General features: G+C 45.6%; 1 protein-coding gene and 1 non-coding gene across 2 annotated transcripts; one reads left to right on the top strand and one right to left on the bottom strand.

The window, feature by feature from the left end:
• On the bottom strand, positions 1-23,441 carry LOC6598340. The gene is made up of 3 exons (XM_026990534.1): positions 23,359-23,441; positions 21,245-21,550; positions 1-1,399 (listed from the first exon to the last, which is right to left on the bottom strand). The coding sequence occupies exons 2-3, from the start codon at positions 21,510-21,512 to the stop codon at positions 390-392; spliced, it is 1,278 nt and encodes a 425-aa protein (XP_026846335.1). The 5' UTR covers positions 21,513-21,550; positions 23,359-23,441; the 3' UTR covers positions 1-389.
• A 943-nt stretch (positions 23,442-24,384) lies between these two features.
• On the top strand, positions 24,385-24,456 carry Trnag-ucc. Its single transcript has one exon. It is a non-coding gene; the product is annotated as a tRNA-Gly (tRNA).
• Positions 24,457-27,858: the final 3,402 nt, after the last annotated feature.

Raw genomic sequence — 27,858 nt, 5'->3', positions numbered from 1 at the left:
TATAAGATATATAGAGATATAAAGTATAGTAGACTAAGGGCTAAGATTACGAATTAACAACAGGAATGATGCAGGACAAACAGACAGACGTAAAACAAAAAAAAATATAAAGATACATTTGGATTGGAGAACTGTTGAGGATGTTGAGTAGGGGTGGCAGTGGCAGTGATAGTGATAGTGGTAGTGGCATGGAATGAAGCACAAAATTTGAGGGATCTTGGGGGGCTCTTAAGAGTAAGACGCGATTGATTTGTGGGCGGTGTGGGCGTTTTTGCATTTGCATTCATCTGGAAATAAAATAAATAAATCTAACAGTGGAGAGAAATGAATATGATTCGCCGGCCGGCGCACTGCGGCACCATTGAGTGCACTGCACCGCACCGCACCGCTTAGCTGAGGGCCAGCAGGGGGTCCAGGTCGAGCGGGTCCGACTTGGGACTCGTCTTCTTCCGGTACTTCTTCTGCAGCTTCGTCTTGGCCAGCTTGGTCTTCGACTTGGAGGTGACCTTGGCCTGGCCACCAACTTGGCCTGGTCTGGCCGACTGCTTCTTGAGGGCCGCCTCCTCGAGGGCCTTTTCCCGGTCGAGCAGCTCTAGCTGCTCAAAAATGTTCTTCGGATGGGGATGTGTGCTGGGGGCGGTGGCATTCTTGGCCGCATAAACCACCACGAACTGGGAGAAAGCCGAGTCCGCAGGTGTGTTGATGTCGGCAAAGTCCCGGAAGTTGGCGAACTGTTCCTCGGGATAGGTGTACTTTTGGACGAAGCCCTCGGTGGGCCGTCCGTGTCCGTTGTTGGCGTCCCCGTAGATGTAATCGCTGTTGTCCTCCGGATGGTAGGGCATCTCCTCCTCCGGGTAGAAGGTGCCACCTCTCAGCACTCCAAAGTCCCCGCTCCCCAGGATGCTGGCATCGAAGTTACGCTGCTGCGGATGCTGCGGCTGCTGCTGGGGATGGGGATGGGGATGTGGCTGGGGCTGCACCTGCTGCTGCTGCTGCTGCTGTCCGGGGTGCTGTCCAGGCGCCAATAGAGGTAATGGGAGAGACAGGGGTGTGCTCTCCGAGACGGATCCGTGGCCGTGGCTCACTCCAAAATAAGGCCGCGAGTGACCCAGCGGCGGTGCCTCATGGTAGAACGGGGGATAGAAGTTCTGGGCCGCTTGGCTGTGCGAATCGGCCCCCACATCGGAGCGTGCCACCAGCTTCGTGTTCGGATTGGCAATGGGTCGGAACTGCTCCTGCTCCGGCTCCTGCTCCTGCCGGATGGGCGCCTGGAACTGTCTGGGCTGCAGCTGGGTGCTGGGCGGCATGTGGAAGTGCTGCTCCTGGGATCGCAGCACCGTGATCGGGGTAAACTCATTCGGCTCCATCAGCATGTCTCCATCTTCCTCCGGGAACTCAGCTGCAATAGAAAAGAGAAATCAGCTAGAGACTCGACTGCAAAGAAAAGACTTCAGTGCTTCACTGCTTCAGTACTTCACTGCTTCAGTGGGTTGGGATGTGGATGTGGATTGTACGGTGGATGAATGGTGGATGGGCCAGCGCCACTCGAGTCTCGGGAGCTTTCTGCCTGCGGCGGCTTTGAGTGGTGCGTGGCGGCGCAGCGGAAGACTCTTAACGTCTTTGTATGATGTTTGACATCAAGTGGTGAAATGTGTTGCCGAACATGTGTTTTTGGTCCACCATAACGATGACTGAAACTACGAAAGAGGCTGACGCACAGGCTGAAAAGGAAACGAAAGTCTTTCGACACTATTTCCGGTCAGGTGAAGACCTTTAAGCACGATCCTTCAAAAAGAAAATAAACCAAAATCCTGATCAATCTGTCTGTTTCAATCCAAACGATATCCTCAGTAGGTCTAGAGAAGGCATTCTCTATAAGTCGCTAGTAAAAATTGTCCCGAGGCTTACAAAACAAGTAAAATATTATTTTGTGTAGAAACTTTTTGAAGAAAAACGCTTAATACTTTCAACTTTGCTTTTCAGATCTAAAATGAATAATTTCACTGGATCTCTGACGGTAGGAAGGCGAACAATTGCCAGAATGAGAATATTCAAAATCAATAGATGGCGGAAGTTGTCCATGCCCAAGTACAAAACGAAAGGAATAAACAATCAATTGGTGACACTATGCCAGGATCTAGGTTTAGATCCGAATATGGAGCTGACTCCCGCTCAATTCCAAGAAATACGAGACCTGCTAAAGGTCAAGATAGAGGAAACGGTGTACCATAAGATTCCGAAAAAGCTTCTATGTTTCATCCTAGCTGGGATACTGACTGCATTCGCAGGCAAAGTACTCCTACAGAATGCCTATGTGACGGTACTGCTCCAGGATCCATTTAAATGGGTAAAAAACTTATTTTAAAATAAATAAACCAAACGTTCTATTTTGTAAAGTCATCAAAAACTAAAAACATTTGCTTTTGTTCTTATATTTCCCTTTTGATTGAATTCTTGTGACCCATATCCGACGACCCTTTGCGAGTATGGTAATTGAGGCCTGGAAGTTAATATAGCTAAATGATCTGATTGAAGAGGCAATCCTCTACTTTTGGATCTTTGCAATACTTTCGATCCAACCTGTGGACATTTTCGAACATTGCTAACATTCTGAAAAATATTTATTTTCTGAGTGCAGTGGAAGACTCGATCCTTGGATAATGACCAATTTCCAGCAATTTTCTATCCCATAAGGAACCCCCGTGTGTTTGACTCTTTGTAAAATTCTTGGGGAAGTGACAGTGGCAGACCCAGACTCGACTCGCCGAGCCGTATGCCAACTCAATTACATTCGTCCAGCGACATGTTCAGCTCTGAGTTGCCTCTGAGTCCGACTCCGAGTCCGAGTCTAGTTTGGGTCTGGGATCTGGAGTCTGGGGTTTGGGTTTCGGGGTCTGGTGAGCAGTCAAATGTCGTATCGATAAAAGTCGATAATAATGTGAGCCGGGCAGCTGGCATAAATTGTAAGTCGCCTGGGTTCTAGGCATAAATGTTTTGGCCCCTCTGTACTCGCACCAACCTCTTCGGCCCCAGGCCCCACTCGGACCCCACCCTCGGCCAGGAGCCGGCCTTTCATATGCTGCCTGCTTCCACTCAATTTTAGTTTCAACACAATTTTTGTTGCTTGTATCTTTTTTGGTGTTTCTGTCTTTTTTTGTTTCTTCTTGTTTTGTTTGGAATTTTTCAGAGTTTTCACTGCATGCAATGTTGGCGGCAATTTCTTGGCCTGACACCCGCTGGTAGTTTCCATACGCTTTCGGAGGGTCCCATGCTATTATGAAATGTTTCACCGAAGAGAATGAAGCATTTTCCAAGCCAATAAATAGAGTATTTGCCAACTAGTGCTAAGATTATGGGGATTCCTCACGGGTGCTTCAGTTATCTATTAGAATGCAGTCTCGTATCACACAAGTCAAGTGGGCAAATGAGGATATGAGGATCGAGGAGAAGGAGCCACGTAATCCGATAGAAAACACACATCATAGGATTTTTAGATGTAAATAAATCAAATTGGACCTCGGCCAAGGTTCTTTATCATATATCTGCCATGATAAGTATGGGTCAGCAAGGGTATTCGATACTTCGACCTCTCGGAGCGAGCGTTCCTTTAATGCTGAGGTCTGCGACCGGCAACCGCTGAACATAATGAGTTTGTTAAGTGTAATTGGGTAGTGCTTTGGGTCTCTAGTCTCTGGCCGTCTCCGAATCGGGCTCCTGGCAAAAAGTACGAGTACGAGTACGAGTATTTTTGGTTGGTTTTTTCGAGCGATGTCTGATAGTGTTCGGCCCGGGTCCGCGTCTGCTGCCAGAAATGGGTCAAACACATCGAGCGATATGTCGTGTGGTAAGTATAGATTACTTTATTATTATTTATTTGCCTTGCATGGGGCTGGGGGCTGGTGGCTGGTGGCTGCTGCACGTTTCGGCCATTCGATTTGGCTAATTTAGAAAATTGCCTCGTTTTGTGGCTGGTGCCGCCTGGTCGCTGCTTGCTGGCTGGCTGGTGGGATCCGAATCTGGCCACTGCCACACATAATCGATCAACAGATACAAAAGACACCCAAAACAAATTGGAAAGCCATCGATCTGTGGGCATTTTCCATGCATCCAGAGCAATAAGCAGGGACGGGGACAGGCATTCCAGTACAGTGCGGTACCTTTATTGTAATATAAAATCATACAAAACTGTTGGGCCGAAAGCATTCAATTCGAATCGAATCCATTTGGAGTGTCTGTCTGTCTATTTCAGTGGCTCATCAATCAACCATCATTCAAAGCGAAAAGATTTGCGATTGAAGCGAAAGCTCCACGGCTTCAAAATGCAATAAAAAGTGGATAAAATAAACAAAAATCCAAAAACAAATGATATGAAAATCAAAGCAAACAAAACGTCACGAGCTCTGGCTTTCTCCACTCTTCCATTCAGCTCTTTCTCTATCTCAATCTGTACCTCCATTTTCATTTCCCTATAAGTATCTTTTTCTATCAGTCTGTTTACCTCTGTCTGTATTTGAGTATAGATGCTCTTCCGAGACTCTTTCTCTTAATTTGTTTTTATTGGATTTTGGTGAACGGTAACAATACTCGTGTGTGGCTAAGTTTTTCTTTTGTTTCTACCCAAACGATATCCTCAACAGGTCTAGAAAGTGCATTCTCTATAAATCGTAACTACAACTGACTAGTTCACAATTCGAGAGCCAATAGATGGGAGCAGTATCCCATTCCCAAGCACAAGAAAAAATTCCAACATTTTCTGGATTTTCCTGGCTGGGATCGTACTTGTTCAGAACCCATACCTGGCGGAAGTGGTCCAGGATCCACTTAAATGGCCAAAAACAAAACGTTATTTTTTGTAAAGTCATTATTGCCCTTGTAATTTTTTTTTTAAGCTATACAGAAGGTCTCAGAACGCTCATACTTCATTTATTAACATCAAATTTCCGACGACTTGTTGATTTTTCAACTTTCTTTGGGGAATTGGATCAGAACTTCTGCAAGTGGATTCCATTTACAATATCTACAAGAAATGGCCATTGACCAAACTAAAATGTAAATCTTACTGAGCGCAGCCCCATTTCAACTGTGGCAATTCGTCCATCCACCCGAAACTCCAGAGCTATCTAATTAATACGAGTTTTTTATGTGCGCTACGCGAGTTATGAAAGTGCTAAAAAGACAAAGCACCATAAAGTTTGCCAAACGGAAAAGTGGAGTAAAACAGCGAGAGAAAGGAGAGGGATTTCAAAAGAGGAAAGCATGAGGCATGAGACATGAGGCATGAGGTGCATACTCGTAATTATATATACCCAACTCGTACAGACGCGAGTGGGAAAAGGAGGAGGAGCAGTAGGGGGCACTTGTAACATGATGACCCTGATGACGATGTCGATGTCGATGTTGATGTGGATGTCGATGTTATTGCGTCTCTTGGCACGACTCTGCTCCACTCTGGCCGGGTACAATGGGGCGTATGCGTTAAATTGAGCGCGTCGTGCCCACAACAATCCCATGGGTGTCTGTTCGAGTGTGCTCTGAGTGTATCTGTATCTGTGAGTGTGCAAACACCATGACATGGACATGTGTTTATTCATTTACAGGCCACAATCAAACAAAACAAAATTGCACATTGCGATCGTCATCGTCATCGTCACCATCCCATCCATGGGACTTCTTCAATTTCAGTTCGCTGATTGTATCTGATTGCTTTCAGCGGTGGGCTTTGGCTTCAGCTACAGCTACGGCGTGGGCGTCAGCCGTATAATTAACACATTGTTATTGTATCTCTGTGCCTTGCCGTATCTGTATCTGTAGCTGTGACTGTGACTGTCTGTTTTTGTATCTGTGACTAGCTGTATCTGTGTATTGCAATGTTCGCTAGTGCTCGGCTGAGTAATGGGGCAATGGGGGATCGTGCCTAAGTGGGCGTTAAATGGCCGCCTCAATGCGTCCATCATTATCGTCATCATCATCATCTCCGCCTGCCTCTTGGGTAGGCCCACTTATCGCCTTGCACAAAGCTGACACACGACAAACGATCGCTGAAGAAACGTAGATGCAAATGAGAGTCCAGGAAGAGCCGTCCAATCAAAAGATTGAATCAGAGTTGAATCAATGTGGGAATAGGCTTACATTTCAAATACTCAAGATTTTGAGCAGCGACGCCCCAGACTCTTTTACCCCATGAGGAGTGATAGCCGCTAGTAATCCTTCAAATTTATTAGAATTTTGAAATCTAACACACTCTGTGCTTCCCTGGAGGTACTGTACAACCCTCAAGAGTTGTGCAAATCGAGTTTCATCTTCGGTAACTCTTCTGGAGATAAAGCACTATCCTTCCCTGCTCCTCTTTCGCATTCCCCCCCGTATGCCATCCTCCAATCCTCAAAAGACATTCGCCAACACTTTCGTTGCATTTCCCAAGCCTCTCCATCACTCACAGTTCATATTCATTTCAATCTTATCCGTTTTCACCATCGCATCGCCTGGAGCCGACTTGCGGCTGCGGTTGAGGCAGAGCAGAGACAGAGACAGAGGCTGTGGGGCACTCCCCAGTCAAAGTCTCCCCGCTGCATTCCCTGTGGCAAGTCATCAGCGGCTCTATGAAATTTTCCGGCACTTTGCTGGCACTTACAGCACCGCATGCGTGTAAACACACCGATCAGGTCGTGGGTTGTTTCGTGTCTGTCTTCAAGTCTATCTCTGTCCTGGTTGCCGTCACCATCACCGTCTCTGTTTCTCACTATCTCAGCTGCTGTCTCAGTCTCAGTCTCAGTCTCTGTCTGTTTCTGTATCTCATAAATTTCAAAATCAAAAAAAAAAAATAAATGCAATCGTCACTTTCACTGCTGCACCGATCCACAACAGGTTGGGTGTTCAACATAATTATGGAGTCGAGGGAGAAAAGTACGAGTATTATTCGTGTCTATGTCGCTTAGCTTTGACCTTTTGTCTGTCAATGTCAGGCAGTTTTTCTCTCCTCTCCACTGAAACTCCAGCTTCAGCTTCAGCTCCAATACCGACCAATACTTTGACAGATAACTTTCACTTTCCTGCGAATCAGCGATCCAGCAATCACTGTGAGCTGGTTTTCCGTACCTTTGAGTACCTCACAACCTTTGCTATTTGCCCATATTCTGGAGTAGTACTGTATTCGCAATCCGGAACGTTAGTAGTGCCCATAGTCCACACCAGTTGGCGGCGGGGAAGACTGATAGATGGTATAGTATGGGGTCTCTTGCAATGACAACTGTCGTCGTGTCTGGGTTATTTATGAGGTCGTTTCAGAGTCTTGCATTCATAACGAAATGTTGGCAATTAGCTGCTTTTTATGTTACACTTTAATGACAGTTTTGTCTCCGTTTCTGGTATTGGTATTTTTCTGTTTTTTTCGTGTCATGTTTTCCGCATTGAGATTGAGGCGACCCAACCTTGAAGTCGGAGCTGCAACTGCAAGCCAAGCACTTCATTTGTCTTCATTTGCAATTCGATTGCACTTGACTGTTGGCCGAAAAGAATCTGGCCAGAACCAGCCTCAGTCGCACCGCATCAGTTTCATGATGATGATGACGATGATGACAATGATGATGATGACTCAGCTGGAGCTGAAGCTGAATCGTAGCCGGCCGGCGATGCAGGCGGTCAATGTCAGTTTGGTTCAGGGTGGGAGGCCCAGAGAACATATGCACATACGAGTGAGTATGCCTGAGAAAATCCAATCGGACGAGTTGCCGAGAATCGCATTTCAAGACAAACCACTTGCCAGGCAAGCGGCTAACAGCCTCAGCCGGGCCAAGCACATGCTGCCCATTAATTGTCAATAATAATTGCTGACTCTGGGAGATGCGGCCCGGGGTCCACACGGCGCATGCCCGATGCTCGATGCTCGATGCTATAAATTACGAGGTGAGGGTGAGGCTGTTAGTGAGGCTCTGACTCTGACTCTGACTCTGAGGTCTGGTGTTCATTATGCTAGAATATATGGTTTCTATGCCATGGTCTGGGACAGCCTTAGCAGCCTGGCAGTGTCGGAGTGACACCAAAAGCCAAGCACAACCAAATTAATGAAAACTGAACAGCTGAACAAACGAACAAGTAAACTTGACTGCCATTTAAGATGTCTTGTGTGTTGTTGGAGCATAATTAAATTTGCATTTTTCTCATCGCTGTGAAAATCCGTCGGTCGAGGTTGCAGCCAACCCCAGACCCAGCCCCAGCCCCAGCCCCAGAAACGGGGCACGCCCCAACTACAACGAGTATCTACAACTATTCGTACTCGCGCCCGTGCTCGTGCTCGTGCTCGTGCTCGTACAGCGAAGCATTACTCATCTCGAGACCATCTCGAAGATCTCCATGGCTATCAATCATTGGCTTCGACTTCTGGCTTTGGGAGTGCTCCGGTTTGGCCATTGCCAAATCATTGCTTTCCAATCAATTCCTGCTTCCGCATGGGTCAAAGGCAACATACGCGATGTGCGGGCGACCCAGCCCTGTTGGCTGGTAATACATAAGTAACTATCCATAATTGCTAGGCTCTGTCTATGTACACTTGAACTTTAAAGTTCAGAGCGAATGGAGAGAATGACATTTAACTTGACCAGCAGAAGAGGCAGAAGAATTCTGTGCGAAATGTCATGCCGGCGAAACAAAAGAAACAAAAGACTCAAGACACGAACACGACAACAACAACAACAACAACAGCAGCAGCTGTTGGCTTGTGGCATGGGAGTGGCCTGACACTACTGCACAATCGTATATCGAGTATCGGATCGGGTTTTATATGCTGGATCCATCTTCAACTCGATTCCGTATTCAGCAAAGCAATTGGCATTCGCATTCAATGTAGAATTAGGCATTTCAGCTCAATGCTAGACCTCATTTATGTGTTCATAGAATGTCTTTGTCTCGATTTGGTTTCGGTTTTGACTACGTTTTAGTTTCTGTTTCAGTTTTAATGATTGCTCTCCAATTATGCCCCAGAAGAAGCAGCTGAATACTGGCGGCGCTTGATAAATGAGTCTGCTCCGATTTGAATACCTACCACATGCTCTAACTTTAGCATTGGAGCTAATTTCTACACACGCGGCAATTAGCCATCTTTTAGCCATGAACCAAGTTAATTTGCTTTCGGTTTCCATTTCAATTTAAGTTTCAGTTTCAGTTTCGTTCGAGCTTCGAGCTCCGTGCTCCGTGCTCGGCATGCCAACATGATCTCCATAAGGTACGAGTATGCATAAGCGATTCGATTTTATGTGGTCTGCGGTACGAGTACTCGTACATGCCCCGACTGAGCAACGCGACTATCCCGAGAGAGACGGTTCCTATAAATCTTCCACTCAACGGTTTGCTGGCTCATTGATTTATGGGTCTGTGGCGGTAACGGGGGGCCGCCTTATAAATAGCATCCATCCGCGATCCACCCCCTCTTTCTGGTAGCGCAAACACAAACAAATGCCTTTATTTATGACAACTTCAGTGCGAAGCCGCCTGCACTTAATTGAGTTGCCTTGTGCGCTCAATCTACGGGTAGATCTCAATGCTGCTCAATGCTGGCTCCGCTACTGTGACGCCGTGGCTGGGAAAATAAGTAATATATTGTCATAAAATGCACTCTGTTTGTTCGCGTGGAAAAAGTGGCATGACTGGAAAGAGTGGAAAGAGTGGAAAGAGGATATGTTCTCCGCCAAAGTCAAAGTTCCTCAAGGTTATCGTATTTTCAAGTCAATGAAGAACCACAGCACAATCATATTCCGCAGTTATTGTTTTATTACGAATACTTAAACCAATTTATTCCATATATTCCCCAAAACGATCCGTTTGGAAATAAAAGCATTGAATCAACCGGATTCAACTTCCACATTCTACGATCTACATCCTTTCCCATTCTTATCTAACTACTATATAGCCCCAACTAATCCATGAATTCATGACAATTCCCTTTTTGTGGAGCACTTGGAATATATTTCCGTATATTTCATATCGAGCACAAGAAATATTCATTCAACTCTGACGCGTCGAGCATTTGCCAAGTCGAAGGACAAATGTCAAGGATTCAACAGATAAACGTTATAATAGGCTCTTGTGTATCTTTTAACAACTGTATCTGTAGCTGTATGACGAGTTATCCAAGCAATCAATTTACTTGGAAAGACAGCAGAGTCGCTGACAGATGATGAATAAGAGCTGGGAGAGTATAACGGAAAAGAACGAATGCTTCCTGAAGGAAAATATTGGTTGACCGAACAGATAACATATGAAAGGAAGGCATTTCTAGCCTAGCCTAAATAGATATGTAGGTGAGAGGACCGGATGCTAGGACCATGTGACCCTAAACCTTAAATAAGGGCGGTCATTTTCTCTGCATATTGTACAGCCTTTTGACTTCAGGAAGTCTATTTCTACTTGGGTCACACTCAGCTCCAATTACCAGTCTCCGTTCTCCAGTTCTCATTAACCTGTCGCTTGGGTTACGCGTTTCGGCTCAGAGCCCCGTTTGTGTTATCATTAAATTGACTCTGACTGTGACCCCGGCATCGTCATTGAAATGATTCATTAAGCTGCAGTTTTACGCCAGACTGAGTTTTGCTTGTAATTAGAGATCGTTTCGGCTGGGACTAGTGCTAGGGCCCCCCATAGGGCATATTTCCGGCTGACATCAGGGCTATTGTGTTGGTTAATGGCTTACAATGCGTTAAGTGTTGTAATGACTGTGACCCGGGGCTGGGCCATGAGTTGGGCTGGAACTGAAAATGGAGCTGGAAATGGAAATGGAAATGGAGCTGGAACTGGATCTGGGGCACCTGTTCTGTAAAGCCACCTGATGCTCTCATGCCCCGCTCAGGCGTTCGTTCGGCCATAACTCAATTTGTTAACACAATTCCCCAGCTGACAGAGTGAAGCGTTGCATGCCACGTTTACGCCGCACCATTTGCCACACGTCAACCGGAGACGGGGACTGGGACTTGAACTGGAGACGGAGACGGCAACTGGGACTGTGACTGAGACTGAGACCTGAGCCTGACATTGGCCGCCCGATCGACTAATTGAACATGACATTTTCCAATAAACAACAATTACTTAATGTCCGCTCAGTCTTTGCCTGACCTTAGGCAGAGACTCTTTTCGAAATCGTTCAGCTTCAGCTTTACCTGGAGCTTCGACTTCGGCTTCAGATTGTGTTTTGGATCTGTGAAAATGCCATAAATTATTAGCAGAACAAACCGCAGCGGTGCTGTCGAACGATCTCTCTGTACTTGGGTCTGCGATGAGCTTCAATGTCAAAACCAAGCCAAGAACAACAATGCAGAACAGCTAAATGTCAAACATTTTGCTTGCGAATTCTCGGCCAGCATCTGTTCTCTGTTCTCTGGCAATTGAGATTGAAATACTCGTCGAAATGATTTGTTATGGCTTTTCACGAACATCAAAATGCCAGCAAGCCAGCAGCCAGCAGGCAGGCAGCCAGAAGCTAGCAGAGAACAAGGCACATTAGCTGTTCCATTCGATCTGATAAATCAAATTTGTTCTATTCCACATGCAGTTAGAGTCAGGCTACTGTCGGGGTCACCATTTGGCGGGGCCAGCATCGTATAGATCCCCTCGATCGTAATCCCCTTGGCATTACAGAGGAAATACAAGGGTCACAGACACACATTCCAATCAGTGCGCATCAAAGAATCCCATCAGGTTCAGTATATAGTGGGGTCACCAACGTGCTATAGAGATTTCAACAAGTACAAAAAACATCAGTCGATGAATAGTGTGTCCAATTAACCATATCGTGGTACTCAATCAAGCAAAGTAGTTCATGAACAATCCTAATGGGTAGGAAACTCGAAAAAGAACACACACAATATGAAGTCCTGATTTCGAATTGAAAGCGCAAGCTATCCATTTCGCAAGGACATGTATCTCATGACGGAATTTTATAGATCTACTCCCCTGCAAATCCCGAGAGTGCGGTCATTATGAAGATATTTCGGGGGGAAACGCATTGGAACAGATCAGATGATGATCCGGCATCATATGACACAAATAGGTATAATCGGGGTATTCCATACTGATTCCATTTCATTTGACATTTATACCATACTTCGACAGTTTGGGCATAATAGGGAGGGATGTTCTATTTTATTGAAATATTCAATGTGGATGATGGTGATGGTGATTGGCGCTCACCCCTGTTAATGATATGGGTTCGGTCTAAGGCAGTGAATTTAAATCGACTGAAGAAGAATTTTGCTGTTTTGGAGCGTGTTTCATGTGCATGGGATTTAGTTTTTGGTACCTATATTTAATGGGGTCTAGATGAATGCAGGGTATCGTTACAGGCCTGCTGGCTGCCTCCCAAAAAGTTGGCAATCCGCTTGCCAACCACTTGATCTGCCATTATGTGTATTTGTTACCATTATTAATCTAATGAAACTGCCAGTTAGTCACTCATTCAGTCGCTGGCGATGGCTGGCTCACCAAGTTGGCTCAATAGCTGCAATGCTTGGCCAAGAGCAGTTGCAATGGCAAAAGCTTTCCTGAGTGCGCTCGTTTCTGTCTCAGTCGCAGTCTCCGTCTACGTCTCCGACTTAGTTGCTGGCAATAATAGCATTTAAATGGCTCTTTTAAATATTATTTATGACTTTGCTAACTGTTGCATGACATAAATGTGTGGCTCTGGCTGTTGTTCTGTATTGCGCTGTGTGACCCTCAGGCTCTCTTCCACACATATGAACATGGCCGAGGGAGTTACGGACAGACAGTCAGACAGACGGACAATTACCTTATTTGTAAATTATGTTTAGATCACATCAAATACGAGTACTCTGTGGCAATGCCTGGCCACGTATGTGTAATAAATTACTCTATCGTAATCATTCTCGAGAGAACTTTTCCCATCGTTAAGTCTCATTAAAGTTGGCTGCCTTTGTCTCTGTCTCCGGCGTACACCCGCTAACGTTCTTCCCTATCGCCATCACCATCACCATCAACAACATCCACATCATCAGCATCTGAGTATCATAGTATCTGAGTGTTTGAGTATTTGAGAACGAAGAACGAAGAATGAAGAATTTGTAGAAATAATTATATATAATGCTGACTGGCCAAGGACGGGCTAGTTAGTTGCGTTTTGTTTCTGAGGTTTTCCCATTTTCATACTTTTTTCTGCTGACTGACTAACTGAATGACTGATTGACTGAATGACTGTATGACTGACTGACTGACTCGTTGCATGCCTCACTGATCATTGTGCAGCGGCTGAGCGCTTCGGTGGGCATCGCACTTGTGCGACTCTACTGCGACTGCGACTGTGAATGTAGTTTTAGTGTATCTGTGTCTTTATATACTCGTATGAGTACAATGTAATGTTTGTACGAGTGGTATCTCCATTCTATGCTCAGACCTACGAGTATTCATGTACTTCTGATTGCTTGTGCAATGCATTGTGCTGCGCCTTCGAGTGGGTGCTGTCAGTCAGGCGCGGATTTGGCGTCCGATTCTGAGACAAAGACAAAGTCGTCTCTGTGGGTGCGGTGTGTGATGGTTGCGGATGGGGCAGGGGCAGGGGCAGGGGCAGGAGTTGAAGTTGTGGTTGAGGTTGAGAGTGGGGTCTGGGGTCTGGGGGTTGGTGTTTGGTGTTTGGGGCTGAGAATCAATGTGCTTGAGTGTGGCGTGTGGTGCCAGCTACAATGAATGCGTCCGTCTTACATATGATTGCATGTGGCAGCCAATCAAGTGTTGAAACAGATGTGGAATAACCCGAATGCGGCTCACTTCATTCTCTTAACTTCATTTCAGCTCAGTGTTGTCAAGCAAACAAAGGTGCTGCTGAGGCACTTCACAGCACTGTTTACCAAATAGGTCATCATATATGAGAAGATCAATGCCGAAAGTAGTGCCAATGGACCTATAAGACAGTGATAGAATGTTTGGATATCATGTTTACCAGCCACTTATTATCAAACACCGATAGAAAGTATTAAAACTTTAGAAAAACACCAAGTTTTGTGCAGGAAGTACAGTTTATAGTCCAGAAGTAGTGCAGGCACGTGCCGCTTGAATCACTCACAAAGAGATTCAGCCAATCGGCTAATTACAAGAAAATGGAAAGGCACAGGCAAGGGAATCAAAACCGTATCAAAAATACATCACAATAAATTCCAAACAATCAGACAGCCACAGCCACAGCCACAAGTTCGAGTACGAGTACGAGTACTGTATATGTATGTATTTTCGATATGATCTGTGCAAAAAATCCAACTATGATTAACGATGCGGCTTTGATTCCGATTCCATTTGATTTGATTTGATTTGATTTGATTTCAGTTGATTTGATTGGCTTCGACGGCTGTGTCTGTGGCTCGGTCCGGGGCTCGACCCTTTCAAAATATTTACAGACAAGGGCGCACGCGCCCGCGCCCTAAGATTGTGAGAGTCGAAAAGAGTTTATTTTTTGGCAACATTTGACGGTCACTGGCAGTGCGAGTGGGAGTGAAATGGAGGCAAATCAAATGGAATGAAATGGGAAAAATATCCATTCCCATTATCATTACCATTACTATTGCCAGTTCAATGTGTTTTTGTGTCTCTCTGAATGGCTAATTAGGTTGCAATTGCACACTTGGCGTATGCGTGATATATCTATGATACCGAGTATCTCTGGCTGTGCCGCCAAAAGCATTTGGAGCACTGAGTCAGCACAATGCGGTCGCAAACACGTTTCCAGGCCAAAAGCCCAAAACTGGCAGCGGCCCGGCCTGGAACCTGGGGGCCGTGGCACGTACAGCACACAGCACACAGCACACAGCGGACGGTAGACAGTGGACAACGGACAACAGACAGAGGAAGGTAGACAGCACTCAATGTGCAGCAAACGTTTACACGTAATTCGTTTGGTTTTTGTGTGTCTTTTTGGCCAACAAGGTGAAGGTTAAGCGACAAAAGCCCCCAAGCCAAAACCGAACCGAAACCGAATAGTCGTAGAAAAAGCAAACCGCTAAATGCCAAAACTGTCGCCAAACTGCTGCCTCAATGCTCCGTGACCGATACCGACCACCGATCTGTAATGGATACCCGATGCCACCAGATACCACCCGATGCTCGATTTTAATGCTGCTCCATATAAACCTTAGTCCAATCTCTAAGCCACTCTCATGCTCATGCAAATTGCACCTTTTTGGCCTGCCAAAAACAATTTGCTGTCCGAGTGCGGGGCAATTATTTATTTTTATTAACCTGCAACTTCTATATAGTACTCGTATAAATGGGTATATGCACGAGCTTTTTATGTATGTACATATATACCTGGGGCATGGCATGGTACTTTTTCCGCTTCGCTCTTGTGGCATTTAGTGGCAATTTGTTATGCAATTAATCTAATGGCCGAGCGAAACAGAGCCACGAAATTCAGAAATTCAGAGCCAAGTGTCGACCAAAGATCGACAAAGATTGCAGTTACAAGATGGCTGGATAGATGGAGCTGCTTCTAAAGATTTAAAACTATGATACAAGATCAAAGGATCGTTGCGCATTCAGAACTCAAAATTTGGTCTCAAGCTCTTTGATCCGTGTTTTGATTACCCAAATTTGATATCACACTCAATCAACCCAAAGGAAGCACTCCAAGGTGGGGGTTTAACTGTTGATTGAAACAATCTCAAAGCCTATTTAATAACCAGCAATCGGTAGGCTTCGATCCGATCCGATCCAACCCGATCCAATCCCTTTGCTTCCCCTTCATTAATAATGATGTATTTTTGGGGGCTCTTTGGAAACAGTGTAATCAGAGTGGAGCGCACTTGACGCCACAGCCACAGTCAAAAGAAAGAGGAACATTAAAACAACACTTGGGCCAGAGGGCAGCCATCATCTGTCTGCGCAGAGCCCTGAAGTGGCAGCATGCCACAAAGTACAATCGCAATCACCGGTCTCTGTATTGGAGTCGGAGTCGGAGTCACAAGCCCCCCAATCCCAATCCTGAACCCAATCCAAAATCCAAATGATGGCTGACATCTTTGAGCGGCAAGCGGCAAGCGGCAATGCAAACAGAGGCCCAAATGATTGTTTACTCAATGGTTGGCTCATCCTCCCGCCGGTTTCAGCAGCTGCTAAACTGATGTCTGATTGATTTTCAGTTGAGACTGGGACTGGGACTGGGAGGGGGACGCAGACGGGTCCCCCTGGTCTACGGTCTGGGGTCTAGGGTGATTACAAAATTCCCTAACTGATCATTATGGGCATAACGCAATTTGCATTTAAGCGTTCAAATCTGTCTGTCTGTCTATCTCTCGTTTCTATCAGTCTTGTTGTTGGTCTTTACAGTTGCTGGCTTTTGGGAAATGGAACGTTTGTTGTGATTGATTGCAATGGCCAATGGCCAGCGGTGCGTGTCGAAAATGGCCAAAATGTCCAATGGGCCCTGCGCTGGAGCGATCGGCGCGATCTGAGCGGTCAGAGCCGAGCAATTACGTTGTTTTCACTGCGAAAGCGAAAGAAGACATCATTAAGTTCGAATTAGTCGCTTGCCACATAGCCACATCGCCACATCGCCACATACACACGCACACATACACATTCATCCCCCATTTTGTTGAACAAATTGCGCCAAATATCCGACACATAAAGGAATAAATCAAATGAAACACAGCATAAGCCAGAGTTTAACGCTTGTAACTGCCTGCGATCACATTCGAAATGTTAGGACGAAAGCGAAACACACAAAACGCAATTAATCAGCGGCCGGACCTTTGAATGAAAGTCACCAAACCGAAGCGGGATTGCTCTTTTCGAGGGTAATGAGCATGCTTGGGAACCCTATGGAACCCTAAGCAACCCTACTAAGCAATGCCAAAGCAGCACATCCAACAGAAAGGGCTCTAGTAATACAGAGTTATCCATCATCTTTGACATCATCTGTAGTCTTTCATACATCCTCCAATCCCAAATCAAGTCTCAAACTTAAGACGATATCGGTACCCTATCGATACCCTATCGAAAGGTATTCGTGGTCAATTCATGTATAAATCAAAGCCCAGCATGTCGCACATTTTCATTAATTAATTTAATGTTGCAAATAAAATGCAAAAGGCGATAAAACGAAAGAAAAGAAATACATATCAAATGTGCCGCTCCGCTCTATTTGTGGCTCGCTGTGGATTTTGATTAATTTGTGCCCGCCCGCCACTTTCGCCCAATGTAGAGCAGATCGGGGACGGGATCTGATCCGTGTGATATTAATGAGTTCAGCTAATTATGCACCCACCACCAACCACAGTCTGCCTCTCCCCCACCCGCAACTGCTTCGTATTATGTAAGCGAAGCGACTCATCGGTACTAAGCTGGAGTGTTATCGATCGTTCGATTTGCATAACTCGATGATCTACGATCGATTTAGTTGACTCCAATCGCATTTGGGTTGTCGCTACCGTACGGCGATGTCATTTGTTTGCCTTGTCGATTGCCCAATTGAGTCTTGCCCTGGCTGATGGATGGCGGCCTTTCTTTCAGCTTCATTCAGCGTTTTATTAACGAGTACATTTTGATTTTGATTTGGATTTCGATTTCGATTCGCATTACTCAATAACGAAACGCAAACACAGCCACAGCCAGTCCCAAAATGTGTGTAATTACACACAGCCCCAGCCCGTCAGTCGGGCCCACTGAGGACTGAGGACTGAGGCGGTCTCCATTCAAACAGTTCGCTGAATTTAAAGGTTAAGCCTCACCATTTAAATTTAACAGCCCCCAAACACAATGCCCAGCCACGTCAAGCGATAAACGAAATGGGGCTTTGTTCCAATTTTATGTAGTACTTAGTTTGCAGTCGGTTTCTGGCCTGGCCAAAGTTCAAAATGTTAATTGCTGGCAAGAGGCAAAACGCCTTCACGGCAATGGTCAGGAAAGCAGCCCACCGCACAGAAACACCAAAAATCCGAAAAAAAAATCAACCACAAAAAGTCGATCAAGAGAACCGCAAACTTTGAAATATGTAAAGGGCATTCGGCTTGAGCTGGGGAATCCCCAAAAGCTACTGACTGCTAAACAAAGCTCAAAAAAGTGAAGTTTTTTACCGTGATGGAAATTCAAAGAAGCTCCTGGGAATTCCTTAAGGAAAGGAAGCTATTAATGCGGGCATTAGATAAAGGAAATACACAAGGTAGAATTCTAGAATTGATTGTGGAATGGAATCTTTTCTCACACATTTTATACTCCACAAAGTGTCTCTCCAGATCACAATATCACTACAACACTCGGGATTTTTCTGCCAAAACTCCGTTGCACTTAAAGGCCTCGTTCGAGTATCGTATCGGAGTCGTCACACACAGACTATCGATTTTTCAAATACAAGTTCAATTTGGGGCCGACTCTCTTCTGGACACCGCAAACGCCCACAGGCCCTCGCCCACGCCCACGCCCACGGGGTCCCACATCTGTGAACAACGAACAACTATAAAAGGCTGCAACTGGAGGCAACGGCAAGAGATACTCGTACTCGTACTCGTACTCGTACTCGTACAATAACAGCAACAGTAGCCACAAAATTAAACTCCAACGGTAGCCCAAGAAGAGAAGTGAAGAAAAATGAGATACAAAATACATGAAAGAAAAACAGATACTTTGGGGGCGCCGAAGCTTGTATGCTCTTGTTGTTTTCTAGAGTCCCAACTACCTAAGAATCTCAGAATGTGGCCCATCTGTGGAAAGGGCAAAGTGCTGCATTGAGTTGTTTATCAATTTCTATTGTTAGAGGAATGTTCTTCGAATGTTTGGGTGGTTGGAAAATGTGATCCATACTATATCCTGCATACTTGTATGTAATGTATGCTTAGGAATCATGCAATTCTCAATTCCATTGCGATATTTTCTAAAATTTTGGGGTATGCCGATGCGAGTCTATGTGCGTGTGTCCGTGTATGTACCCCCTTTGAGGGTATGTGTCGTGATCGCTCGTAAAAACGGAGCAATTGACAGGCCCAGATCTGTCTCCTTCAATGTGGGCCCCCGGGCAGCCGATCGGCAGTCGATCGGCAGTCGATCGGCAGTCGTCGTCGATACTCATAAATTGGATAAATAATAAATTGAATATTGTACATATGAATAAGTATAAGAAGCATGTGTGCGAGACTACATACGAGTACTTGTAGCACAATACTCAAATAATGTTGCATGCAACATCGATTATATGGCTTTGGTTTCGGCGCTGGCTCTGTCTCTGTCTGTGGCTCGGCGATTACGTTATGGCCAAGTATATACGATGTTTTTTCTCTTTTTTTTGGGGCCTTTTCACTTATTATTACTTATTATTTGTATTATGCGAGCCGCGCTCATTAAATTTCATTCATTGTGCAAATGAATGGCAATTGTTTGGCTCGTTTTTCGGATTTCAGTACCGAGCATCTGCGCTGAGCGTTGATATAATGCGCGTTGAGGATGGTGGTGGGGGCGGAGGTGATGTGATGTGATTATTACATGTCTGAGGCTGAGATCTAACCCAAATTGGGGGCTGCCTCTTCTGCACTGCCATTCCCCCACTCCAACCATTAACATCGGCCCAACATCGTGGTGGCTCTTTGACAACTCATGGCTGGGAAAACTGTCACAAGGCTTGCGGTTGGGCTGCTCTGTGATGCAATCTGAGGTCTACTTGGGTTTGACTTTGGTTCAATGAGTTGCTAAATGTAAGTGTACTTTGAAGATATATCCATGCTGTTCCCATACTCGTGTACATCTCAATTCTCTGTCTCTTGGAGAGCTGATCATCTTCATAGCCAGCTCCAGCTCCAGCTCCAGCTCCAGCTGACATCTCCTTTGATTACAACACACAACCAAATGAGCCGGCCGAATCGAGCATTGAAACGTAACTAGGCATTGTTTTGGCCAGAATGCGAAATCTGGGAAGTCTGGGAAAACTTTTAACACTGGATGTTCACTCGAACACTCACTGTGGCACACTCACTCACACTCGCTCAATGACATAATGACACAGAGACAGCGGCAAATGTTTTGGAAAAAGCCAGTTGCGAATGCAGATGGAGTTGTCTCGGAGTCGGAGTTGGGGTTGTGGTTCGGGGAAGACGCCACAGGCACCGGTACAGACACAGAGACAGGCTCAGGCACAGGCCATCCATGACAAAGGAAAACATACGGAAGCAAGTGCAAAATGCGGTCTGTGGGTCCCCAGTCCCAGCTTGAACCTCTCCCCTATTCCAGTAATTGCTGAAGATGTCGTAAGCGCGGCGAGATGTCTGGGAAAATGTTATTTGATACCCGCCTTTGTCTCGGGGGTCTGTCTCGACTCTCCATGTCACAGCTCCCCCTATTCGGCTCTGCCTCTGGCTGTGGCTGTGGCTCTGTCTCTGCCTCTATCTTTTTCTTTTGATTAATTTTGTGCCTTTCTTTGATGCCATCCGTCTGCTTTCGCCCTTTTGTTATATAGTTAGTTTGAGTGTTACTGACAAATTAGCAAGTCTTGGCAAGGTTTATGTAGTTTTCCTCTCGCTCAACACCTTCCCTCCGCGCGTGCAGCCCCCTTCCCCACTGTGACTCTACTGCAGCAGGGTGGGGCATGATGTGAGCATTTAATTGAACGTAACTGGCTGACAAATGTTTTAATATCCATTGCTGATAATGGGGAACCCGTACTCATACATACCTTGACATTTCCGTGGAGAATTTAAAAGTCTTTAGGAGCTACGTAGTGTGGAATAAAGTACTCTCCATACCTGTTAAATTCTATTCTGATATTGTGGTACTCCAATTAAAATACATTTCATGCAAAGCTACCGGGTTTCCTTAAGCAGATTTTGTAGCCATTTATCTCTGATTTCATAGAATTAGTCTTTGGCTGTAACAAGTTACCTCCGAAATCGAAGCAGCTACTACGAAACCTGGCCAAAGTGAAAGCGGTGCCACAAATCAAAGCCAGCAGCCGCTGCCAGCAGCCAGCAGCCAGCAGCGGAGCTCAACTTGACACTGGCTATTGGCCATTGGCCGCTGATGGTCGACCATCAGTCGACGGTTGACGACTTTATGCGCCATAATTCTCGGTTCCGAAGACAATGCCCAGAGATCAGCGGAGAGACCGCGCGAAATAGAGACGGGTCGGGACGGGACCGGACGGTGATAGAGATGGCGGGAGGGGGGGATGCAGATGGAGATGGAGATGGAGAAAGAGAGTTTCACTTTCGCAGACCGCGTTAATTAAGTCGCAGATGCAGATGCAGGGGTGCAGAAGGTGAGGCAAAATGATTGGACTTACCATTTTGAGTGGCAGCTGGCGCTTCCTGATGGGGCTTGCCCATCACCAGGGTTGCCAGGGACAGCAGAATGAGCACCAGGCAGCCGCCGACCAGCAATCGATTTGTGGCAATCGATCTTGTGGCTGCTGTTGCTGTTGATGCTGATTTGAACGATGATATTCCTGATGATTTTCTGCTAATGGGAGATGAAGATGTTGCTGGGGATATCGATGTGCTCTGCCTGCTGCTGCTGCTCCTGGGGCATCTGCTCCTTGTGTTGGCTATCATTGTCACTGCTTCGCTCTGTCGCTTTTGGTTGTATTCTGCTGTAGAATGAATGCTCGTTAAGGTTAGGCTCTTCACTTTTCAAACTGATCGAAAAGCGAGTTCGCCATGTGGCAGGGGCAGCTGCAACGGCAACGGCAACAGCAACAAAAGACAACTGCAAAGTGAAATTTCACTTTCGTCGATTCAAGTGGATTTGGCGCTGCAGAGTCCAAGAGCAAGTCGTGCCACAGACACACACACAGCAGCACATATACATGCACCTCCAACAGCGTACATATATGGGTATATGTGTGGGGTCACGCACTCCAACAAATCGGGGGGATACCCTAACTAGCCGAGAGCATGAACGAATTTATCAATACAAATATTCGGAGCTCTCTCTCTCCCCATTTAAATGAATTGAAAAGTGCTCCAACATAAATACTTTAAGATGGAACCTTTGATATGGAGATCCTATTAGAAGAATATGACTTGGGAAGCTCTCTGAGTACTCTCTGAATTGTATATGCTCTACTAAAAGATTTTTAGTATATTCTTTGTGCTCTTAAAAGGATTCCGATGTATTGAAATATATTAATTGAAAATATACTTAAAATTCATTCTTGGAATCTGCTAATTGTAGACTGCAAGGGGCTGCAGTCGAAGTGGAGTTTTTGGAAATGTGTATCATTATTCTTTTATAAAAAACTTCTCATTCGAGGATTTGCTCTGCGATTGCTAGGGTATCCCCCACTTCGTTGCCACAAGCCACGTTTCTAGCATCCACAATCCTTTGACCATTGTGTTGTAGTTGCAGTGGATGCATTTGTGGCCGTTGCCGTTGCCGTTGCCGTTGCCATTCCCGTTATTGTTGTTTTTGTTGTTGTTGTGTTTGCTATTGCTGCTACAAGTACGAGTATGCTCGTGTGGCTGTCATCCTATCGGCTTCGCATAAAAGTCATACAAATAAAATTTATTTTGTTAAACAGCAAGCACAGCAAGTTGACTTGCAGCAGCAGCAGCTGCTTGCCACCGCTGCTGCTCCCTGCTGCCACATGCAACGCCAGGCGGCCAGGCGGACAGGCGGCCAGCCAGCCAGCACTTTCGCAACAAATTTTATTTTGGCCAGTTTTCTAGTTATGGCCGTTGCCATTGTTAGTGCCGCTGTGCAGGAAACTATTAGCGCGGAACACACACAAAATCAAATCCAATTCAAATCCGAATCCGAAACCGACTCGGACTCGGACTTCGAATACAACAACAACAACAACAACAGCAACAGCACGGAATATTAGTATTCCATTCGGTTATTTGTTAAATTGTACTGTAATTAATTTGCATTTCGTTATAGTTTCGAGTGGTGCTCGTTGTAGTAATTATTTTTTGTTTTGGGTGTTTTTTTCTTCTGCTCTTTTCCACTTCTTCGGATTTTGTATTATTTTGTCATAATTTTTCGATCACTTTTTTCTCTTTTGGGCAGTTCCTGAAATGCGGAAATGGCGCGTAATCACGAATTCGGCTTCAAATTGAAAAACACTCCAGCAGAAACAAACAACAAAAAAAAAACAAATAAATAAATGATTCAATAACAACAAGCAAAGAACGGGAAAGAGGAAAGCAGAGCAAATGCAACCTGCAACCTGCAACCTGCAAACGCTTTCAAATCGCACTGCAAACCGATTCTAAGCGCATTCAAATCGCCCCGAAACCGCCTCGCGTCCAAAAACCGCTCAAAGCGCCTAACAATCGCACTCGAAACGCGCGCAGGACTTGGCGGACGTTAGTGTCGCCTGCTGTTGCAGCCTCCCATTTCCGCGCTCCTCACACAAACATACACACATACACACGCAAAGTTAGAAGCTCTTACGAGAGGGGGGGTGGGATGTTGGGCGGGGGGCCGGCGATAACGAGCGAACGTCGATCGGTCGACGGACGATGGCGGCTAAAATCGCGACGTGTGCCTAGCGCTCGCTTCGAACGCGGTCTGAACGGCGCGCAGGCGCCGACGTAAGCTTTTAAGGCAAATGCGGCAGCGGCAGCGGCAGCGGCACTGGAGAGCGCGGCAGAGAGAGATATAGAGCGAGAGAGCCACCGAGAGAGCCACTGCCGCTTGCTGCATTCATGAATGAAGCACGGAAAAGAGGCAGGCATCGGAGACAGAGCCAGAGGGCAGAGGCAGTGGCAGAGGCACACTCACTCGATCAGCTGTGGCAGCCCCTCAGCTTCTGCGTCAACGTCTGCGTCTGCGTCTGTTTCTTCTCGTGCCCCATAAACCGGTAAATGTTGTACAACTGTTTTGTGCGGCTACTGCTGCGGCGGCAGCTACCGTTATTGCTGCTCTGCTCTGATCTGCTGCGGTCAGCACGTGACGTATCCGCAAAAACAGAACCGCTATGGGAAAACTATGATGTTGACAACGGGTGAAGAGGGAGGATACGAAACCAGGAAGACTCGTTGAAGAGGAGGGAACAACAAAGGGGAATAGAAGAGAAAAAAACAAAGATTACCTTAGAATGTCCGAAGGGCAAGCCTCAAAGATTCGTTATTGATTTATACAGACAGATTTATATTTATTACAAGTAGCAAATTGTGTTTTGGTGTTTATCAGGTGTTTATGCACTGCTCAGAGAAAGAATTTCAAACCATTAACAGTATATCTTATGTATATCGAATAGGATATGACTATCGCTAAGATCTGACCACCATATCATACGAATCATTCCTCCAAGTGCCTTTTTTATGGCTTCCATATGAATATTATTCCTGATTTATCAAAAAAAAAAAATGCAAAATGTAAAATTCCACCTGGAATTGAACTTGCTTTCTATGGCGAATCCTCCTGAAATCAGATCAGGGACATTAAGTGGGGTACAGTTCCCGTCACGGCTAAGGGGCGTCGGTGGTGTAATGGTCAGCATAGTTGCCTTCCAAGCAGTTGATCCGGGTTCGATTCCCGGCCGACGCACATTCCATTTTTTTTCTCTTTTTTTCTTTTTACGAATCTTTGGATGCTTCTTTTTTGAGTACTTTTTAATGGTGGCTATTATTATGTATTTTTTGAGGCAGGATAAAATATTTTCAAAATATTTAATTTCATATGTTTTAGTGTGTTATCTGATTCGTTTTTATTATATTTATATTATTAAATTCTTCATATACTATAATTGCCTTGTAGTTGCTTTTTGGAGTCATGTCCCATCTGCAGACTGCGTCTAAAAGACTCTGTCTTGTATAGTGCCTGATATCCAGATACTTCCTCGGCCTCTGGTTCCATCTATTCTCTCCTTCTGCCTATGTACATAAATAACATACATTTTTTAGTTGTCGGGCTCTCCTTCTAAAGTTCTATTTCATTCTTCGACTGGCAAATGTTTCCCAAGGCCGCATTCCATTTCGCAAGACCATTTGTTTCGCCTCAAACTATCACCATTGCCTAATCCCCAATGAAGCCCCAGGCAGTCTTCGCCATTCCCCCCAAAATCTGCCTAATTTTGCTCACTCACTCTCACTGATTCACCGATTCACTGATCTGTTCCCGCCCCGACCCTATGAATGTGCCCTAAGCGAGATGCGTCTTGACAGGCACATAAACCAACACGCAAGACCGACGAACGTGACAAACACTTGAGTACCGCCAAAAGGGACAAGCTAACAGGCCTGCCAGGTTGGCTAGCTTTTGCACAAGATCTGGGCCCGAATCGATGGCCACAACGAGCCAGCGACGAGCTAATTGATTGGCCCACGACAAAGGCGGGCAGAAGAGTAATTAATCGACTAGCCCGGGGCCGCGCTTGGGGCTGAGATCGGTTGCTTTATCTTTATCTTCAAATTGGGGCCGCGAAATCATACTCAGCTTGCAGTTTTCACGCTGATTACACACTCCAGATGAGCATCGGACTAGCATTGGACTAGTTGCGGTGCTATGAGAACTCCTTATTAAGCTCTGCTCTGACTAGATACCATTTCAGCTAGCTCTACTCTAAACCCAATCTTTACCGACCTGGGGGCCATGCTCTTCGCAATTCGGTTCACCCACTTGAAGCTGAGAACGAAATCACGAGCAGGTCTGTTCATTGTTCATTGGAAAAACTGTACAACTTTCATTCCGATGATTCCCAAATAGGGAGTACATTATTGACTATAAGCAAATCTTCCTCCTACCTTCTGAGTAAATATTTACATCCTAATTTAGCCCCCCTAAATTCTACCCACACCCAAAACGGATTCTGTTTCTTCTCCTTATCTTGGGTACTCATTCTTAGGAGTTCCGATTATTCCTGCCTCAAAAGATAACGTCTCTTTTGAAGTATCTTTCGTCTTTTATCTGACTGGATTCTTGCTCGCCTGTCTTCTATAGTGTCTTTGTACCTTTTGAGTGGAAGTTTTAAGCCTGTCATTTCCAGAAATTTTCCTTTCTTCAGGTTTTGCCTCTTTGTCTCTTGAATAACTATGTATCTTCCTTCCTCTGTGTGTGAGAGTATCTCAACCTCCAGCTCATACTCGTACGGGTATGTGGGCGGTCTGGTGTCTGGTGTCTGGCGATGTTGGTCTTTGAGATACCTGGCCGGCGACATGACAAAGTCAGTCTCTTCCGCCAAGGCGCCGCCGGCTCTGAGCTCTAAGCTCTGATCAGCCCAGCTTTTGGCGCTAATAGTGGGGCATTTTCCACTGTCGGGTGGGAATGGTAACGGTAACGACGGTGTAATGGCAGGCAGAGAGGAGCGCGCGGAATGCGGAGTGTGGGGAGTGTGTGAGGCCAGGGCGTGCCTCAAATCAGGCTTAAAAAGCAATTACGCACTCTTCGCAGTTGTCGCCGATGTCGATGTTGGAGTCGACGCGACTTCCTGCTCCAGGCCTCGCGAATCGCAAATGTCTTTTCGCCGTTTCCCCCTCCTGAACAGCCAAGCCAAGCCAACCCCTTCCTTCACTAAAACCCCATTCCACCCCATTCCCATTCCCATTCCCGTTCCACATTTGGCCTGTCATTAAAAAGATAGTTTTCTACTCTGTTTTGATGTTTTTCTTCATTTTGGCTCCAGAAACGACAAGCTTTCCTCTTGTCCCCTTGGGCTTGGGAGGACCGTGGTGCCTGGTGCGCTTCCCATGGGCCATGACCAATGGCTGACAAATGCATATATTTACAGACATACATCTGTACATACTAGCATCTTACATCTTACATCTTACATACATACATCTTTCAGTCTGTCCTAGGCTCCAGAGAGGCAGAAAGAAGGAGTAGAGTCTGAGATTTATGAGTCTGCATAAGATATTAGACTCAAAGTTGGGGCCACAGCAAATTGGCAGAAAAGAGTACCATGAATCAGTCGCCCAATGGCGGCGAATGGGCGTGGGGCGTGGGGCGTGTGGCATGGGGAATAACTCTGGTGAGATTCATTTTGAGGGGAAGTGAAAACGTCTCCATCCCCATCTCTGTCCCCAAGACGAAGCACGGCCCGGGCCGAAGGAGGAAATCCATCGAACAGGAATCAAACTGCAATCGAAACTGCAACTGCAACTGCAATTAAAGCGCTGCAATGCGTGTGTGTGGCATAATCATAATCGCGTCCAACCTCACCCCACGGCATCCTTTTCGCAATCGCCGGGTCCACAAAAAAAGCGAAATATAAATAATAATTGTGGCAGAAATTAATGAACGCAGATATAAAGATCGAAAGATATAACGATACGGTCGAATCGGGTCAGGACTGGGGAAATTTATGAATTACACGCCGCCAGGTGAAGCAAGGCATGGTTTCATACCTTTTTTTCTCTCACTAGATCGGATTAGAATCAAAAATGGAATGCATACAAAAGAAGAAAGATGAGTTAAAGGCGTAGAAAGAAGAGAAAGAGAGTGAAAAAGAAAGTGAAGATAAGTGAAGGGAAGATATTCAAATTCTTCCACTGTCAAAATTTTTCAGTTGGCAAACACTGAGGTTATTATTAAAAATAGTTTGTTAAAAAAAGGGTGAAATGTTTTTGTTAATTTTTTAATTAATTTTTTAAAACAATGCGGACTTAGCCAGCACTAAAACGCTGGGCTGCTATCGATTGTTTTGCTCCAATCGAACTTAAGTCCAATGCGGGAACAGTGCTGGCGCCCCCACCTGATGTTCGCTTTGTGAGGAACTAACTTTTAGTCGAGACCGAAACCTTTAGCAAATGCATCCACCAGAGATCGAAGGCCTTAGCCAATTCATCCCCCAGAAGAATTTAGTACGCAAAGTGTTATACCTTTTGGCTGCTCGAAGGTTGATCGCCAAGCTAATGTTGTTTAACATTGTGCGGGGAGTTTCGTAACAGAGTCAGCAACAGAAGCTGTTAGAATTGTAACTTGGACTCCTTTTTGGGAAATAGAGAGGAA

This window comes from Drosophila persimilis, unplaced genomic scaffold, assembly GCF_003286085.1.
Source record: "Drosophila persimilis strain 14011-0111.01,24,50 unplaced genomic scaffold, DperRS2 tig00000579-arrow-pilon, whole genome shotgun sequence".
In the NCBI taxonomy this organism is placed as follows: domain Eukaryota; kingdom Metazoa; phylum Arthropoda; class Insecta; order Diptera; family Drosophilidae; genus Drosophila; species Drosophila persimilis.
This window is presented reverse-complemented; position numbering and strand designations above follow the sequence as displayed.

Bases quoted from the DNA above. Each gene is read 5' to 3' on its own strand.
- LOC6598340 (XM_026990534.1), bottom strand. From the start codon at position 21,512: ATGATAGCCAACACAAGGAGCAGATGCCCCAGGAGCAGCAGCAGCAGG. The intron at 1,400-21,244 runs GTAAGTCCAATC...TTTCTATTGCAG, and splicing joins GCCAGCTGCCACTCAAAATG to CTGAGTTCCCGGAGGAAGAT.